The 20,034-nt window shown below is 43.1% G+C and overlaps 1 protein-coding gene across 2 annotated transcripts; it reads left to right on the top strand.

The window, feature by feature from the left end:
* Positions 1 to 479: 479 nt before the first annotated feature.
* On the top strand, positions 480 to 13,257 carry STC1 (stanniocalcin 1). Of its 2 annotated transcripts, XM_080673355.1 has the most exons (5): positions 480 to 820; positions 2,892 to 3,034; positions 3,721 to 3,932; positions 10,138 to 10,355; positions 10,419 to 13,257. In XM_080673355.1, the coding sequence occupies exons 1-5, from the start codon at positions 703 to 705 to the stop codon at positions 10,493 to 10,495; spliced, it is 768 nt and encodes a 255-aa protein (XP_080529481.1). In that variant the 5' UTR covers positions 480 to 702; the 3' UTR covers positions 10,496 to 13,257. The 2 variants fall into 2 exon arrangements, with proteins under 2 accessions (XP_080529481.1, XP_080529482.1); XM_080673356.1 differs by having other exon boundaries at positions 10,138 to 13,257.
* Positions 13,258 to 20,034: the final 6,777 nt, after the last annotated feature.

Raw genomic sequence — 20,034 nt, 5'->3', positions numbered from 1 at the left:
CAGAGAATGTGCTATTAAAATTAGAGTAAAACTGTTATAATGAGATTGAATGAAAATCCAAAGAGAGCACACTCCCCCATCCTGCTCTCACTACCCACTCCCAACCCTCAGCTCATTTTTTTAAAGATGGATAGATTTCCAAAGCACCTTGTTGAGATTGCCATATGGTTTTCCCTTGGTTCGAGCAATACAAAGTTATCCTTTAATTCCATGAAAATAGCTTTTTCATACATCTATGCACATACAGTCACACACACACATATGAAACATTGGCAGCAGGTACTTTTAATTTGCTGGAAAATATTTCTAAGAAGTCAAACAGCTCCAGCCCAATGAGCTTGCCCTCCCATTGGCTAGCCAGACCAGTTGAGGGACCTGATTGGTCCCTGATCCTAAGGACCGATAAGAACGGCTATAAAACCCCTGGGTGCAGCTCTTGGGCCCCCAGTTTGCAAAAGCCAGAGGTGCAAGAAGCAGCGACTGCAGCCACAGCAGCAGCAGCAGCAACAGCAGCAGTAGCAGCAGCAGAGGAAGCTCAGCAGGAGCAGCATCAGCAGCAACAACAAAAAAAATCCTCATCGAATCCTCACCTAGGCTTTCAGTGTATCCAGATCCACATCTTCCCTCGAGCCGGGAGAGGGAAAGAGGAAAGGGGGGGGAGGAAAAAAAAAAACCAACAACTTAGCGGAAACTTCTCAGAGAATGCTCCAAAACTCAGCAGTGCTTCTGGTGCTGGTGATCAGTGCTTCTGCAACCCATGAGGCGGAGCAGAATGATTCTGTGAGCCCCAGGAAACCCCGGGTGGCAGCTCAGAACTCAGGTAAGCGGCAAACCCAGGACCGGTTTCTCCCCCAAAGAGCTGTCCTCATTTGCCTCTCGCTTTTGCAACTGTGTCTGTGACGGCTGATCTTGATAATAAATGTGCTTCATGCCTGATGGCAATAAACTGCCAGGGTAATCCAATAGCCTTAGGAAGTGGAGCTCCTTTGTTTAATAAATTGCACGCAACTAACGAAGAAGCTGGGCGCTCTGCTGAGGGTATTTCATTGCATAAGCCTAGCCTGATTGCCTGAAATCTGGCACGTACCCTCTTGGGGGGGGGAGGGGGCGGGGAGAGGCTTGAATGTTGGCATGCTTCAAAGCGCTCTCTATACTTCCAGAAGCCGAAGCTGATCTTAAGGTGAGGCATGATGGGGCTGATGCCCCTCTTTCTTTACCCTTAAGACCCTGTAACTTGACTTCCCCACCCCTTCGGGGAGCACACCGAAATCTCCCTCTGCAGATTGATTTAGGGAGCCATAGCCCTCAAGTCTGACAAATCCCGAGCAGATTCAGAGACAACCCTACACATCCCACCCCCCACACTGCTCCTCCTCTTCCTCCCGGTGCTCGCTCTCTCTCTCTCTCTCTCTCTCTCTCTCTCTCTCTCTCTCTCTCTCTGGCTCCATTCAGTCGCCCATGCCGCCCGTGGCCAGCGAGCCCCTTGGAAAGGAGTATTTCTGAAACGTAGCAGCTGTTTCTCCGAGGGAAGGTCTCGCTCTAGTCCCGACCCCTGGAGCAGTTCATCGCGTATTCGCTTGGCCTCCAAGGGAAAAGAGTCCTTAGGAAGCCGTCTCTGACACCTCTGCCTTTTGACTTTGCTTGTCTGCCTGGCTCCTCATTCATTGCTGCCTCGCTCCCCCAACTGTCAGCAGAGCTGGGATCGCAGGTGTCCAAATGCTGCAGACGACGCTCCCCTCGCAAGAGCAGGTCCCTGCCGAGAGAAGGGCTTTGCTTCACTTCCTTTTGTACTTAGTTGCTATAGAGATGCCGTGATTCACAAGTCGAGCTTGCCTAAAACAATGGCAACCCTAATGCATATTAAAACTGCTCAGAGCAAAGTTATAATTTGAACCCGTGAAAATATATAATTAGGGAAATGACTTGTAACATCCCAGAGGCTGCGGGTGGCGGGAGGGGGAGGGGAAGCCTAACCGAACCATGCTTTTGATCTCAGAGGAGAATCCTATGGCATGAAGGCTGCAGATCATTTCTTGCAGAGCTGCCTGCCAGAACACCCCCCTTCTGTAGGAGAGAAATTACTTTTATGGGAGATCTTATCCAGAATGTAGAAAGCCTCATGCAAGTTCTTTGCAGTTTTCTTCCAGTCTTGCACAAGGGGTGCCACGGCCTTTTTATTCCATACCTGACTCTCTCTCGCTCTCTCTCTCTCTCTCTCTCTCTCTCTCTCTCTCTCCCCCCCCCCCCAAAAAAAAGGCCTTTTAATATGAGAAACATTATGCATACCTCTAAGCACTGTCCTCTGGTGGGGGTTGGGGTGAAACATGGACGGCTCAAATTGCCATCTGCCAATATGAAGGTAAGTTAAAAGCCCTAATTCGGAAGGGACTCCTGGCAACTTCTTCCCGGCCATTTAGACTAAAATTCCATCCTTATTACTCTGGAGTGCATTTTCGGGAGCCAAATGGACGCCCTGGCCCTTGCACCTCCTAACCCTGACCACCAGCCACTGCTTTGCCTCTCCTGCTTTCAGGCCCTAAGTGATGCCTGTTGGCTCTGCAGAGCTGTTTCAAGCACCATGCATCCTACGGACTCCAACCTTCCTCTCCAGCCCCCCAAACTGTGTGGCAACGGGGAGGCCGGAGCATGTAGCCCAGAGGGAAAACACATTCCCTCTCCTTCAAGTGCCCTGGCTTTTATGAGCCAAAGGGATCCACCTGGCCCCGCACTTTCTCACCACCCACCCCTCTCAATGAGTCTATCTACTGGCCCATCACAGACACCTACCGTAAGTTCTGACCCCATGTCCTTGAATGTTCCCACCACACCAACTGGACCCATTGGAACCACCCTCTTGTCTGACTCAGATTGGATGGGCTTGTCTTTTTCAGCTGAAGTGGTTCGCTGCCTCAACAGTGCTCTGCAGGTTGGCTGTGGGGCTTTTGCATGCCTGGAAAACTCCACCTGTGACACAGATGGGATGTATGACATCTGTAAATCCTTCTTGTACAGCGCTGCTAAATTTGACACTCAGGTAATAAGACCTTGACCCCTTCCTCCCACTGGCTGCTTGTCTTTAACAGTATGTTAGACTATTGTGCTTAGGAACCAGGCTTGTAGGGAACCAGCTCTCCTCCTAGCCTCCCCACTCTAAATTCTCATCTCCGATGTGTGTAGTACACACACACATACACACATTTTTGGCCTGGATATAGGTTCTGTAGAAGACATTCCCCCACCCACTCTAAGGCACGATTGTAACATGCTGACAGAGGCTATCTTATAAGGCAGGGGTGATAAGCAGAAAACTTGGCTTTATCAACAGGAAATAAAAATATTCTTCTAACAAATAAGTTCTTCTCACAGTATGGCCTAGCATACTAACTACTAGTTTGTAGTTTGAGTTATCAAAGTCTCAATCCCAAGGATACAAAGCCATATTATGGCTATTTTTAAGCTGCAGGGTTGTAGTTTATAGTTCCTCTCTCTCTCCTTTTTTCCTCTTGTCTCATTTTATTTCTGTGGAGCTCAGTTCTCAAGGTAGTCTCAGAGAAGAGGGACATTTTTTCATCCTGGCCACGCACACAGTTTTCTCATTGCAAGGACATGCAGATGGCCACAGCACAGTGCCAGGAGCCCCCTAAGTTCCACACATTGTAGGCCCTGTCCTCTCTTGTCAGCTCGAGCTAAAGGTTTTCCTCCGACCCCTTTCCTTGGCAGGGAAAAGCATTTGTCAAGGAGAGCTTGAAGTGCATTGCCAACGGGGTCACCGCCAAGGTCTTCCTCGCCATTCGGAGGTGCTCCACTTTCCAGAGGATGATTGCTGAGGTGCAGGAGGAGTGCTACAGCAAGCTGAACGTGTGCAGCATCGCCAAGCGGAACCCCGAAGCCATCACAGAAGTCGTGCAGCTCCCCAACCACTTCTCCAACAGGTACAAAATGAGTCTACTTTTTTTGCAATTAGGGTGGAAGAGGGAGTGATTGGCTGGCAGAGCCAGACACAGAAGGGGGTTTAAATTGCCACAGTCATGCTCTTATTTTAGCTTGCAGTCTTCCCAGCTTTTGCAGGAAAAAATGTGTTTGTGATTGGTTGTGACAGCTTAAGCAGACTGGATTTTTTTTTTACTGTTATAGGAAAAGTCTTCCCATGTAGCTAATAGAAAGCTTCATTTTCCGCAACCCTAGGTATATTTTCATGGTCAGTTTCTTGCCATAAGCCTGAAGGGAATGGTGAAGTTTATGGAAACAAGCTTTTGAGACATCACATTTGGCTGAATGACTATGCACAGTACAATTAGCCATTATAAAAGCTCTGGTCAAATGTCATAATGCAGTCCTTTAAGCCTGCATGTATTTTGAGTGAGCCCCAAGCCCAATCAGATACTTCACTAGGTAGCCGAGAGCAAGCCATCTCACTTCCCTGGGACTGACCTTTCCTTTGTGACAAGTGAAATGGCTAATCTAGATGACTCCCATGTTCCCTTCCAAACCAATGTTATCCCATTCCTCTAGTCCTAGATTTCCTGGAATGATGTCCCGGTGACTGCCCAGATCACATTCTCACCTTATGTGGCCCAAAGCCACTGAGCTGGTAATGCCTAAGCCTTGTGCTTTTCTGTACCTCTGGCTCAGTTTTCACCAGCCAGTGGTGAACACCTAACACATGAGAGGGATGACATCCTCACTCCATGGCCTAGAAAGTTCCCAGCAAGACCTGGGCTTCCTCAAGCGTGATCAAGTTAAGAGAGATACTGGTGGGGCTGGCACGGAGGTATGGTCAAGTTCAAGTTCAGCCTACTGTGATGCCTGTTGGACTAAAGCTTGACTCCCAATCCTGAAGTGCTATGATTCTTTTTCTCTCCAAACAAATCCTGACATATTCACAAAGATCAGTCCTATTCATGTTACTCCGACTACCTGGGAGCTAATGCAGACTTAACCTGATTAGTTTCCCAGCCAGGTACTGCCACCCTTCCTCAGATAGTGGCAACGGCCTAGTCCTCTGGTGTTTCCCAGAGATTCAGGCACATTCATAAAGGCAACTGGAAGATGAGGAAAGGAGCTCCTCCATCGGGAAAGGTTAAGCCCCTGACATTAAAACTTTGTAAAATTTCCAATTCACTCTTAACTACAGGTCAGTGCTCTTCAGAACCTGGTGTCAATTTATAAACATCCTTTGTTTGGTCCTTGAAAGCCACAGTGCCATGGGTCCTCAATGAGTTCCTCAAGACAGGAAAAGCATATCCAGCATTTATCTCAAATGGCCTGTCTCTTTATATTGACCTTGGTCTTAAAATTCTCATAGGAAGATTCTTATACACCTGGGAAGAAAAAAGAACCTGGCTAGTTGCTGGAGACACCCTTCACCAGAAGGAAGAGAAATAAAGAGTGCTTAGTCTGACCTGGGGCTAGGGATAAAGGATGCCATTTGTGTAGCAGCTGGGGGGCAGGAGTATGTTAGCAAAGCCATTATTATATATGTTGAACTTTAAAAACCTGGTGACTATTCATGATCCATAATGTGGCATGTAACCAATTTAAGGCAATGCTAATCTATTTTAAGTGAGCATCACCCTCCAAGATGAAGGGAGTAGTCTATAGAAAGGAGGCACAAATTCTAGACTGGTGATCCTGACTATCTCAGAAGAGACCAGTAATCGTTTTAATCAGGCCATTACTTCCAATTAGTGCCTCATCTCACCACCCTTAGAAAACCATCGCATCTCTTTCTTTAATCTTAGGGGAATCACAGGTATTAGGAAAGTGGGGGTGAGGGATGGCCACTTCTGAAAGATCAGAACCTTCCATGCAACTCTTACCTTTCTCCAATTATTTCACTTCAACTGGCTGATATTATTCCTGCTGAGAACTGTAGAGATTTCCGGTTCCATTTTGGGCTTGATTTGCTCTATTTAAGCTCCTCACTCTCCTGAAACATCCTGCTTTCCCAGCCTCTGTCCCACCATAGCTACACGCTAACTTATGCCAACTGGCACAGAATTGTGAAAGGAAGTAGTTACAGGTTCATTCCACCTTCCTGTGACTTATCTAGCCTGAGATTTGGGCCTGGGAGAATCCAAAAGCCTGTGACCTGACCAGGAGCCAGAACAAGGAAGTTTTCCATGAGGATAGCTGGAGTGCCCCCCTGGCCGAATTTGCAAACTTGCCTTTCAATCATGAGAGAAGCAAATAAAATTGATCGGGAGGTTGGGCAGTGTGAGGCTGGGGAAGGAACTAGACCAGTCCACATCCAGAGTGGGAATACGGACGACACTTCCAGCTCTCTAGGGCATGCATAGGGAACAGGAAACAGAAGAATAATATTGATCAAGGGAAACAAAGGACTATTTATAAACCCTCACACAGAGCGTTCCTAGGCAGTGTGTATTTGGGTAAGCATGGCTGAAACAGTAGCTATGGAGAATATCTGATCTTATTCTTTACCAAGAAAAAAAAGTTAGTGATGGAATTTTTAAAGTAGGAAGGAAGAAACTTGCTTTAAAAAGTCCTTCTAAGCAGGGTGATCCAAACATTTAGCCCATCAAGTCTTTGTTGCAGATTTCCGACACACCCCCCCAACTCCATAAAAATGAAGAAAGAAATCTTGATTTGTTCTAACTCTTCCTGCAAAGGATGGACCTTAGACAGAGCTGTACTGTTTCTATTAAATTAAGAAGGATCATACATATCAAATCACTAGAAACATTGCATGTCACAGCTGACAATGACCAGAGAAATTATCTAGACTAACTGCCTCATTTTACTGATTAAAGAACAGAGGCCCAGAGAGGGGAGTGACCTGCTGAAGGTCACACAGCTGGTAAATGACAAAGTTGGGCCTAGAACTCACATGGCCTTGAGCCAAGCTATTTGATTTCCGCTTCAAAAATGGTAGCCAGTAAAGCCTGCAGGATACATCCACCATCCAAAAATAGACTACCAAGCAGAACTGAATAAATGTGCCCCAGGGTGATCAACAATTAGATTTGTGTGCATTCTCTCCTCAAAGAGAAGACACATCTTACTTGAACAAGATGGTGCTCAGTAAATATGTGACAGTTACTAAGTCAACTTTTACTGGAGACACGATCTCTTCAATAATCTCACTTAGTGGCTTATAGATAGCAAAGTTCTATCTCATTAACTCACATAGTCCCAGAGTTCAATGCCATATTCCAGCCCTAAATGGAGATGGCCAGGATTAACCTGCTGCTTGCCCTGGCAAATGGAGAGCCTGACAGATTTTCCACACTTGGAGGAGCTGCTATTGGAGCCATGAGTGTCTTCTGTTCCAAGGAGCCCTCTTAGCCTGCCCTTGTTGAGCTAAAAAGGTCCAAGAGAGAAGCCAAGGGTAGATTTGGAGGGAGTCACTAAAAGCAACCAGGCTGGCAAGGGCCATCATCAAGAAACACCAAACACAGATGGGACATCTGCTAGCAGAGGAAGCAACAGTAAAGGCAAGAGCAGGAGCAGGAGAGTAGGTTTGACTAAGTGGGGCCAGGGGACCCACCTGGCCTCAAATAGGCAAGGCCAGCTACAGAAGCTGTGTTTCCTAACTGGTGTTAGAATTTTTCAGCCAAACAAGACTTTCAATGTTGATCTAAGCAAAGACCATCTTCTCCAGCCCATTTGGGAGGTCATTTGGTGTGAATTGTTCTTTCTAGAAGTGAAAAGGTAACTTATAAGTTATAAAGTCCTTATTTGGGGGACAGGGGAGTAAGAATCAGAAACCTCATTCTCTACTATCTAATTACTCTGTGAACTGGACAAAGAGATCCAGGGGACCCATGAGCTAGCAGAACCCACAAGTAAAGAGATGGATGGGGACCTATGTGGGTATGTAGACTTCTGAAGCTATTGCTACAGAGTAGCTTATTCTCAGCTTTTCCAAAACCATTTTTCTCCCCACTTTCCCATCCAAGTGAGCTCTGCTTTGATTCATATGCTTTATCATTCCAAAGGGTAGAAAATGTGTTTCTGTGCCAGAGAATCCCAATTTTAACAACAGCTGGATATAGCCCAGCCTCGTGTGTGGGGTGGGGCCAGGACTGTGTCTGAAACCCAGACAGGACACTTCTCTCTTGGTCCCCAAATTCATTCTGCTCACTCACAGAAGGGTGACCGCTTTGCTTCATTACCCACGTTCCACCCTATTTACTGTACATCCTTGAAAGGACCTCTCTGGGGGTTAAGTTATTCTGGAAAGATGTTTGATCCTGTGCTCTGTGAGGTGAGTTAAAAATAAACAGGTTTCTTTTCACAGAAGATCTTGTGGCCCCAGTGATGTTCAGGTTCCTCTGAGGAAAGGGTCTCCCCACATAAATACTTCAGATCACTGTCATCAGGACAGTCTCTTATTAGTGAACCCAGAGCTAATGGGTGGTGACAACTGTCACCACCTCAACATGGAGCAAACACATCCCAACTCAAATTTGAAAATAACTGAACTGTCTTCCCAAAGAACAGGGTAAATAATTTATATGTTGTAAATATTAGAGAGTTTAATCCTTTCTGAGCTATAATACTTGGCTGCAGTGTTTGGGATGCTTAAAAGACTTGCACCAAAGATGAAGTTAATCTGTACCAAGCACAAATTTGGGTAATACTTTCCAGACCTACAGATAAATTTTTCTTGTGGGAATCATGACTTATGGGAGAGAATTATATTTGTAAACCTCCGTTTCCTCTGTGGCCACAAAATTAAACCAACAAATCGACAGTGAATGGGCAATATTGCCTGATGATACTGGCACATGAGAAGTATAAATAAAAGGACAAAATCCCTGCCTTCAATAAGGTTAGAGTTTACCTAGGAAAACAAAACCATCAAATGCTGACCTGTATGATGCTAACCAAATATCTATAAAATGTCCAAAAAAGGAAGAGGCCAGCTAAAGCTAGACCAGTGAGAGAAGGTTTCCTGAGATTAGTGAAGCATGAACCACTAAAGACCACTAATCTTTCCATGTGAATAGCCTCATTGTCTGGAATTTGGCCCTCTCACTACAGTATACCTTTGGAGAACAATGACACTGAAGACAGGAGGTTCCTTTAAAGATAGAAGTTTAGTCTGAAAATGTACTCATATGCCCATACACCTGAGCACACACCACCAAGAAAAAGGAAAATCACAAAGAGGCATCAAAATAACTGCAAATTTATGTGCAATGTCTATTTTTTATTTATATTTTAGTTTTATGTTTTATTGAATTTATTGGGGTGACATTGGATGATAAAATTACAGAGATTTCAGGTGTGCAATTCTATAACAATTCATCTGTACCTTGTATTGTGTGTTCACCATCCCAAGTCAAGTCTCCTTTCATCACCTTTTTTTCCCTCCTATACTCTTCTACCTTTCCACACACCCCTTGCCCTGTGGTAATTACCATGCTGCTGTCTGTGTCTATGAGTTTTTTGTTTTGTTTTGTTTTGTTTGTTGTTTTCTCCTTAATCCCTTCACCTTCATGACAGCTTTGATGGACCTGAAGAGTATTACGCTAAGCGAAATAAACCAGTCAGAGAAAGACAAGTATCATATGATTTCACTCATATGTGGAATCTAAAGAACAAAATAAACTAACAAGCAAAATAGAAACAGACTCATAGATAGAGAACAGACTGACAGCTGTCAGAGTGGAGGGGTGTTGTGGGGCTGGGTGAAAAGGGTGAAGGGATGTGCAATGACTATTAATATGTGTCGCGTGTTGGCTCACCTCATGATATTTGACGAAGTCCTGCTTCTACCATAAACCCAGTGTGTGACCTTAGACAAGTCACTTCAGCTGTCCCACCTTAGATTCATCTGTGTAAAATGAGATGATTAATTAGTCACTAAATGATCTTGACAACCCCATCTAGCTCTATAATTATTTCTAAAACTTTTACACATTGTCATCATCTACTATCCAAAGTAAATTCCCTGAGCTCTAAATTTAAAGACAGACCTGTCTTGCAGACCTGTGTTGTAAATCCAGGAAGCACTCAAACTAATAAGACACTGCACAAATATTAGAGGCCAAGGTGACTATCAGCTGGTAAACTATTTGGGATAAGTGTTGGCTGGAGCCCCGATGAAAGCTCGTTTGCCTTGTTCTCACTGAATGGCCGTCTCCTGCATTCTCTTTCCCAATGCAGATACTATAACAGACTTGTCCGAAGCCTACTGGAATGTGATGGAGACACTGTTAGCACAATCAGAGACAGCCTGATGGAGAAAATTGGGCCCAACATGGCCAGCCTCTTTCACATCCTGCAGACAGATCACTGTGCCCAAACACACCCACGAGCTGACTTCAACAGGAGACGCACCAATGAGCCACAGAAGCTGAAAGTTCTCCTCAGGAACCTCCGAGGTGAGGTGACCTCTCCCTCCCACATCAAACGCACCTCGCCAGAGAGTGCATGACCAGGGAGAGGTGTTCACAACCTCACCAAACTAGTGTCATTTAAGGGTGTTCACACACCAACTTTGAGTGTACTGTGCCTGATTTGATTTTTTTAAGTAGTTCCTATTTTCTAGCCCCCTTAAAGAAAAATTGCATGAAACTAGGCTTCTGTAACCAATATCCCAACATTCCTCGATGGCAGCATTCCCACCAGCAGAATATGTGTGATCTTTCTGCCTCTCCTCAGGAGAAAAAATCCCTCTTTTATCACTTTCCTCTACCATGTCTTTTCCCAGCTCCCCTCAAAACTACTCTCAAACACAAAAGGTTCATGTAATCCCCCTGTCCTTGTAATTTGAAGATGTGGAGCCCTTTAGAATGGTTGCCCCAGTAGAGTTAGCTGATAAGAAGCAACTTAATTTAAATGCATGTCTTAAATGCTCATAAAGATGTTAAATGGAATTCGTGTTATGAATCTGTGCTGGCCATGGACGAATATGAATGTCATGTTTGAATTCTTGATCTCTCATGAGCTAGTGTCTTATGGTCTTGATTCTCCAATGTCTAATTTCCTTTCCAATACATTTACCAAATTGCTCAAGCCTGGCTCTCCAACCAGGCTTTGAGCCTGCCTCTTCTTGCATCTAATGAAAAACAAAAAGCTAACATCTTTATGTACTGTAACTGCTCAGAGCTTTAAAGTATCTTTAACAATTGTCTTAAAACCAGAGAATCTTAACGTCTAACTGTGGAATATAAATAGCTGAAAACTAATGTACTGTACATAAATTTCCAGAGGACTCTGCTTAAACAAAGCAGTATATAATAACTTTATTGCATATAGATTTAGTTTTGTAACTTAGCTTTATTTTTCTTTTCCTGGGAATGGAATAACTATCTCACTTCCAGATATCCACATAAATGCTCCTTGTGGCCTTTTTTATAACTAAGGGGGTAGAAGTAGTTTTTGTCAACATCAAAACTTAAGATGGGCCTGTATGAGATAGGAAAAACCAACAGGTTTATCTGAAGGACCCCAGGTAAGATGTTAATCTCCCAGCCCACCTCAACCCAGTGGCTACTCTTGACTTAGACCTATCCTGAAACAGCTCTGTCACATCCAACTGGGAATGACAGGAACCAAAAAGAGCATCCCTTTGGCTTGGACCACTAAGAGTGTGAGAAGGCCTACTATACCTTGGGACGTGGCAGTTCTTTACTCTCCACCTTTCATCAGTGCCTAGCACTCAGGCAAACTGTTGCTCAGGTGGGAGACTTCCCACGAAATTGATCAGGAATGAGTCAATGAGCCTTTGGGTATTCAGTTTGGGGGACTTGGGGCTGAGGGGGTACAAATAACCCTGGGCTGTCCTGTCCAGCCTTAATAGACTCCTCTTACATTTTTGTCCTGTAGCACGCTGCCTGCCAAAGTAGTCCTGGCAGCTGGGCCATCTCTGTAGGATTGCCAATAAATAAATAAATAAGTAAAAGAGAGAGAGAAAGAGAGAGAGAGAGAGAGAGAGAGAGAGAGGGAAAAAAAAAGAGCTGGTGGTTGGATCGTTTCTGCCGTGATGTTTACAAGATGGCAACCACCAAAGCCAAATGATTAACCTATCTATGAACAACAGTAGTTTCTCAGGGTCACTGTCCTTGAACCCAACAGTCCCTTATGAACGTCACTGCCCACCAAAGGTCAATGTCGAGAGAGGAGGAGGGTGGACGGGTAGGACTGTAAGGGCCACTCCATACTCGCTTAGGTAGAAACTATTGGTGCTTGACTCTCACTAGGCTAAACTCAAGATTTGACCAAATCAAGTGATAAGGATCCTGGTGGGAGGAGGGAGGGAACATCTCCAGGAAAATGAAAAGCAATACAACTTTACCATAAAGCCTTTAAAACCAGTAACGTGCTGCTCAAGGACCAAGAACGATTGCAGCAGACCCAGCAGCAGCAGCACAAGCATTGCTGCCTTTGTCCCCACACAGCCTCTAAGCGTGCTGACATCAGATTGTTAAGAGCATTTTTATACTCAGAACTGCCCTATCCCCAGGTCCCCAAACATATGGACACTGCCTTAGCCTCTTGGAAATCAGGTAGACCATACTCTAAGTTGACTCTCCCCCTCCCACCCTCCCATGCCCCCTAACCCCAGGCAACACTGACTTCTCCAAAACAGAAAAGCTATTAAAGTGTGTGTGTTGTGTCCATTTCGCAAACCCACAAAACCAGGACCCCAATGCGACAAGTAGTATATGGGTATTCCTAGCAAAATTCTCTCTTCAGTCCAGTACATTCTCTTTTTTTGCTGTGACCTCTTCACACCGTGGTACCCAACCCCTTTTCTCCCCACAGTGATATTTATATATGTATTTATAATACATATATCTACACATCCAGAAAGAAGCAGTTCTCACAATGTTGCTAGTTTTTTGCTTCTCTTTCCCCATCCCAGTCCCCCTAACTTTCCCTGAAACCTCCCCAGCTTCATCCTGTGTTTCCTGCAGAGTGATTCGGGCTGACCTAGACCAGTTTGCATGATTCTTCTATTGTGATTTGGTTGCACTTTAGACATTTTTGTGCCATTATATTTGCATTATGTATTTATAATTTAAATGATATTTAGGTTTTCAGCTGAGTACTGGAATAAACAGTGAGCATATCTGGTATATGTCATTATTTATTGTTAAATTACATTTTTAAGCTCCATGTGCATATAAAGGTTATGAAACATATCATGGTAATGACAGATGCAAGTTATTTTATTTGCTTATTTTTATAATTAAAGATGCCATAGCATAATATGAAACCTTTGGTGAATTCCTTCAAAGATAAAAATAATAATAAAGTGTTACGTTTCATTGTTTTTTTTCCCCCAATGTCTTTCATTGTTATTCTTTAAAAACTTCTTGAATGAGACTTTCTGAACACGAAGTTAATGGCTGATTAGTTTCTTAAAATTCACCAGTTGACACTAAAATATCAATATGTAAATGAACATAGTTTAAAATCAACATCTTCCAAATTTCCTTAAAATCATTTAGTGGCTCCTGTTACCCTCACAGTAAAATTGCAACCCAAATTCTTTACAAGCTCAGAAGAAGCTTATGGTCTGGACACTGCTCAGCTCACCAGCCTCAAGATTCACTTTTCCTCCCATTTAATGAACTCTATACACTAGGCGTGCAGTTCTAGAAAAGATCCCCTCCCTCCCCTTCCAGGCCTTTATTGAGGCTGTCCGCACTTTCTAGAAAGCCTTGTCCTCCACCCTTCACCTAGACTGGAAGCACCTTTGCCTGCTCACCAATGTGTTCCCAGCACTGAAACAGCGCCCAGACTGCAGGATCCTCTCAATACTTTAAAGGAATGGTTCAGAAAGAGTTGAAAGAGGGGACCATTGAACCAGTGTGACCAGGGAGGCAGATAGCTCAGTGATGACAAGCTTCCAGCTCCAGGGTCAGACTTCTGGGATTGGAATTCTGGATCTGCCGCTTATGAACTGCATGATGTCAGATGAGTTACTTAATCTTGAAATACATCAGTTTCTTCCTCTGTAAAACGAGGATAGTGATAACCATCCGAAAGGTATTAGAAGGAGATAAAATAAAAGAAGTGCTTACAACATGTCCAATACGCTGTAATGCTCAGTAAGTGTTAGTTGGCTCTTATCACAAGTAGAGGGATGAGAGCAAAAGCAGGGGAATGGGGAAAGGGTTCACAACAGAATGACAGTTAGCTGGGTCTTGAAGGATGGTTGCAAATGGTTACACAGAAAATGGGGAGCCTTCTCTGGTGAGGTTTTTTCCAACTAGGGTGTGTGTTTTTAATGAGTGGATTAATCAGTGGATCATAATTGGGTGGATTTCCCCCATATTTTACATTCAAATGGGGACATTTTTCTCAATATCATTCATTCCTAGCTCCAAATTGCATTTCCCTATGTTCAGGTATTCACAGGATAGTTAATAAATACTATAAGAGATATCACTCAGAGGCTAAAAATGTATTGCACTTGCTTTTCTCTGACCTGGCCAAGGAAAAGAGTGCATTTATTTCATTAAGACCCTTCATCCTCAATATCTGCAATAAATATCTATTTTTGCAGAGAGGCTGTCTATAATACTATAGAGTGGTGTTTAAGGATGTAGACCTGGGATGTCCATGAACTGAATTCAAATTCTCATTCCTTAGCTATCTCTGTGGCCTTGGACCAAGTGTCTGATATGTTCACACATTAGTGTTTTATTTTACCTATGCAAATATCTCCATGAAACAGAGCTAAATAATAGGCCCTACCTACTAGGTGAGTGTGAGCACTAAGTGAGTTCTATATAAAGCATGTAGAACAGTTTCTAGCACATAGCAAGTGCCCCCACTTAGTATTTGTTGAGCACTCAACAAATGTAACTATTACCATTTACATAAATACTATCAGCATCATTTAGATTCTACTCCCATCCCTAACATGGGTCTTGAAGTATCATTTTGGATGAAGGTTTTGGCTCTTTTTCCTTTTGTAGATCACTAAACATTACTATTTAATCAAGATTTTATTAATTGGAATGATAAAATATTGCAATCTACCAAAAATGAAAAATTATAATATATGAACACCTGCATCCCAAGCTTAAGAAATCAAAATAGCACAGATAGGAGAATCTCTGTGTGCACCTCCTAGAATCCATTCACCCATTAACAGTCTAAACAGTTTTGAAAAGTCATAAAGGTAAAGAATTTCTCAAATTATTGAAATACACTTTAAAATTTTTAAAATATATATCAACCTTCCAAAAATTTCTATCAGCTTTTCAAAAAACATTATGGAATGGTCTGTGCATCTGTGATATAAGAGAAGAAAGAAAGGTTGGGTCACCCTTCCCATGGTGCCCACAAAAATGCTGTAAGAGCTATCAGCATAGCTCCTGAATCAGTGCTACTCAGATTTACCCAGCATACAAATCACCTGGGAATCTCACTGAAATGATTCAGTACCTCTGGTTGATGCCCAAGAGTCTGCACTTCTAGCATGCTCCCAGGTGAAGCTGATGCTGATGGAGGATGCTTTGGGTAGCAAGGTTCCAGCTGTTTCAACATGACTGGACCAGTTTCTCATTCCTAGAGACCTTCACACAGCCACTACAAGAGTGTTGCTAAAGTGCAACCAGGATCATTTCACTTCCTTGCTCTTGTAGCTCCCCACTGCCTAGAAGAAAATATCAAACATCTCGACTTCAAATGTAAGCCGCTGAAAAGCTAGGCCCATCTCTCCAGCATGCACCGTCGATTCTGTTAATGTTAACTTCTCATTTTTCCCATAAAGACAACATGACTATTTCTGCCTCATTACCTTCATATATTATCTTCACACTTATTATTCCTCTAAAGAATATTCTTCTGCCCAACCCCTTTTCTTTCACCAAAGCCTGTATCACCTGGGAAGCCTTATCCAACATGGTCTAGCTTGTAGCAAATTGCACTGCAGACTGCTTGCAAGGAGAGAGAACTTAGTCATTGTTGCCCGATCCTCAGCACAAAGCTGTCATGCACTAAGCATTTGTGAATGAAGGGAAGGAAGGAAGGAAGGAAGGAAGGAAGGAAGGAAGGAAGGAAGGAAGGAAGGAAGGAAGGAAGGAAGGAAGGAAATCTTTCCACCACCAACAACTAATCCATAACTTTTTCTCCAGTAGGATGTGGGGGATGGAGGTTGTGTTGCCATGGTGAATAGAGAAACTAACTCCAGGTGCCATTTCAGTATCCTTAAGTATGCCAGCTTGTAACAAAACCATGTTAGCTATATTTCTTTCCAGCACTAGCCCTGATAAATCTGTACACTTGCTGTTACTTTCTCCTTGTAACCTGAGCAACAAAAGAGTCATCAACAAACATGTTTAGATATTTGCTAAGTCTGTGTAAGGCATCAGACTAGAGAGTTGAACCCAGAAGGAATATGACCATCTGCAAAGTAAGCTACTTCGTGTTTTCTTGTTTCTTGTATCCTTAGTTATCTTGTCATGTAGTTATTGTTATAATACCAATGAGTTCACTACTTCGTCCCTATACTCAAGCTCCACCATGCACTGCATTCCTTAGGTTCCATTGATTTTTTTTTTATTTACTAGAGAGAGAGAAACAACGATTTGTTGTTCCACTTATTTATGCATTCATTGGTTGATTCTTGTATGTGCCCTGACGGGGGATCAAACCTACAATCTTAGCATATCAGGACAATGCTCTAACTAACTGAGCTACCCAGGTAGGGCTGGTCCTTTTATTCTTTTACCCCAGAGAAGAACTTGAGAGCCAGAGTGAATTATTGGCTAAGCCACTCTACTATACATAACAAAAAGCAACATACATCACTCCATTTTGCAAATAACTAATCAAAGCCCAATTATTGAATAAGTATCAATTGAGGACCCATGTGCTACTCGACACTGTAGCTGGAGGCACCATGCAGCAGGCTAAGCTGAGAACTCATAATTCAAACCCTTGCTCACCAACTAAATGCATCTCTGCTCCCCACACTGTACTAAGGGATTTGTGGCTTCCAGTTGAGGACAGAATGCTATTCTCAACTCCAGCACAATTAAGTCACAGTGCAGGTGTACTCTGTTGTAGAAAAACAGATACATTATCGGCCCCATAAGAGACTATTGGTGATTCCAGCATTTGGTCAAAATCTTGGAACCAATTATAATGACAGCCTACTCACCCGTCTTGGGATTTCTTAAAAGTACAATCACTGCAGGCCATGGCTCACTCCCTCCACACTGCCTGAGCTTCTCTCCACTCTTCCATCCCCTATCATTAGAAGACTATTAGGATGAATTATTTGGAAACGTTGAAGCTTGCTAATCTCTTCATGCCTTATATCCTGGTATTCCAAAGTCACTACTCAAGATCTAAGCCTCTCTAACACCGAGCCCCTCCTGTCCACAAACTCTCATATTGCTTTCCTTTATGTCCCTCTGCCCTGTGTCAACCTCCTACTGTTCTTCTTCCAAACTCTGCCCATTCCAGGGTAAATACAGCCTACTGTATCTTCACCCTCTCTTTGACTATCACCTTCAGTTTCTTGTCTTAATTGAACGCTAGCTCCTCAGAGAACATTGTCCCCCACAATCTTCCCAAATGGTTGCTCACTTTCCAAATCTCAAGTTGGTGAGTGGGATTCACATGCTTCTTTCTCCCAATGCTGCTCCAGACTATGATTCTGCCACTGTTCTATAAAACTTCTAACCAACTGAGGCTTAAACTAATATGATCTGAATGTTTTGGCCTCCCACCCCCCTCCCAAAAAAAAACATTTATAGGCTGAAATATTAATTCCTAAAGTGATGGAATCAGGAGGTGGCACCTTTGAGAGGTGATTAGGTCATGAGGGTGGAGCTCTCATGAATGGGATTAGTGTCCTTATAAGAGAGATTCCAGTTTCCTCACCCCTTCCACTATATGAATACCCAGTGAGAAGATGGCCATCTATGAATCAGAAAATGGCCCTTTACCAGACACCAAGTCTGCCAGCAGCCTTCCAGCCTCCAGAACTGTGAGAAATAAATTTATGTTGTTTATAAGCCAACCAGTCTTTGGTATTCCGTTATAACCCACCAAGACATAGGCCATCTAGCTATACCAGTTTCCTCCTATCTTTAGTGCTGTTGTCTAGCCCCAAATTACCTTGGAATGATATTGACAGGCATTACCTCTCATTTATTGATGCTGTTGGTAACAGACTCATGGTTTCTCTTATCATCTCAAGCCATATCATCAGTCTGGATAAATTCAACATTCATGGGAATGCTTCATCCCGGTCTCAAACTCTTAATCCTTCCTCAGACCCACCGGATATGCACACCTTGGAATCAGCAGATCACAATAGTATGGCTTTGCATGATTTACTCTGACTTGTCATTGTCTATATCAGACCAGTTAAATATGTTGAATATTATCCTTTTCTGAAACTGGTATAATTCTAAAATCTTATATCCACAATTTCTTCTAAATGTAGCACCCTTTCTCTTGCAGCTCTTGGATTCATTCATTTGTACTACACCAGTTCTTTAACCTTACTTCAGCCTCCATGCCCCTGACCCTTCTATATTTTTCTGATCTTTTTTAAAATTTTTATTTCATGATTTTTAGAGAGATAAAAAGGGGGAGAGAGAGACAGGGACAGAGACAGACCTGCAACCTTGGCATAACACGATGACACTCTAACCCACTGAACTACCCAGCCAGGGACCTCCTGATCTCCTCCTATCATCATCTTCTCCCTGCCCAGCCTTTAACCCATGGTTAATCACTTCAACTCTGCAATTGCATTGCCCTCAAATAGCTTGCCCCATCAATCTTCTGTCACATTCAACTGGAAAAATCCCAACCACAGAGTCCGCCTTCTCAGCTAGAGAAAAAAATGTCATAAAACCATATACAAATTAGGTGTCACTTAAAATTTGGCAGTTTCAAGCTCAACAGGACCCTCAGTGCTGCCTGGAATTCTTCGTATCCATCCCTGTTCAGCTCCCTTTTCCACTCACCATAGCAACAATTAAAACCTTCTTCAATCCATTTAAACCTCCCACCCTCCCACCTCTAAAGCCCAGCTGAAAATATTGCCTCTTACTGCAGACAAAATAGAAACCATCACATGGAAACTCCCTCAATACTCTACCATCATACCCATCCACACCTATCCTTATTTTTCCTGCCAAAAAACAGGCAGAATTTATCTTCCTGTCTCAAGATAATGAACTGTCTTGAGTTCTGCATCCCAACCATTTCCCCCACCATGCAGGATCTCTAGCTTTCAAGTGTTTCTCTCCTACCTCAGCAGCCTCTCCCTCTCTGCTTCCTCCCAGAGTCATCTACTACCCTATTTTTCTCATCACTTCATAATCAATCTTCTTTAAAGAGAGGTCTGCATGTATTTTTGCATTTCCTTACCTTCTACTCACTCCTTAACTCTTTAGAATCTGGCATCCACCTTCACTGAATTGATTCTAAACTAGGCAAAAATAGCTCTTGTTAAATCCAAAATCCTTATCTTATGTGATTAATCTGCACCATTTGGCACTGAAGAACATCTGTCCTCTAAAAGAACTTCCATAACAATGCTTTTTATTTCTATACACGCTCCCTCTTGGCCTCTACTTCCTCTTCCCATCCCTTAAGTGCTGGAGTTCCCCAGCTCTCTGTCCTGGCCCTTCTTTTCTTCTCCTTTATATACTCTTCTTTGGAAGTATCATCTACTCCTAGATTGCAACTCCTGTTTATATGTTAAGAATTCCAAAACTCTGTATTTTCCTTGAAAACTCTATTGAGCTTCAGATACACATATCCAACTGGATACTTCCACTCCGATGTATGAGACACCAAGAACATAATATATCCAAAACTGAATTCTTCACACTCCTTCATTCTCAAAGAGATTGGTTCCTCTTCTGTATTCCCAAACTTGCTCCCTTCCTCTTTCTCTAAAATTCATAAAACATATCCTTGGGTGAAGATAGAATAAGAATAAGAATAAGAATAAGAATAAGAATAAGAATAAGAACAAGAATAGAATTAGGAGGAGGAGGAAGATGAGGAGGAGGAGGAAGATGAGAACTATTTCCAATTTTGATCAGTGTTTGAAGAAAAAAAAAAGTC

This window comes from Plecotus auritus (assembly GCF_963455305.1).
Source record: "Plecotus auritus genome assembly, chromosome: 6".
Classification (NCBI taxonomy): Eukaryota; Metazoa; Chordata; class Mammalia; order Chiroptera; family Vespertilionidae; genus Plecotus; species Plecotus auritus.
The sequence above is the reverse complement of the archived record's forward strand: the minus strand, read 5'-3'. Positions and strand labels throughout refer to the sequence as shown.

What these genes read in the sequence shown, in the direction of transcription:
- STC1 (XM_080673355.1), top strand. Translation starts at nt 703, where the DNA reads ATGCTCCAAAACTCAGCAGTGCTTCTGGTGCTGGTGATCAGTGCTTCT. An exon ending in GGTGGCAGCTCAGAACTCAG is followed by an intron (nt 821 to 2,891) that starts GTAAGCGGCAAA and finishes TGTCTTTTTCAG; the next exon opens with CTGAAGTGGTTCGCTGCCTC. An exon ending in CCCAACCACTTCTCCAACAG is followed by an intron (nt 3,933 to 10,137) that starts GTACAAAATGAG and finishes TTCCCAATGCAG; the next exon opens with ATACTATAACAGACTTGTCC.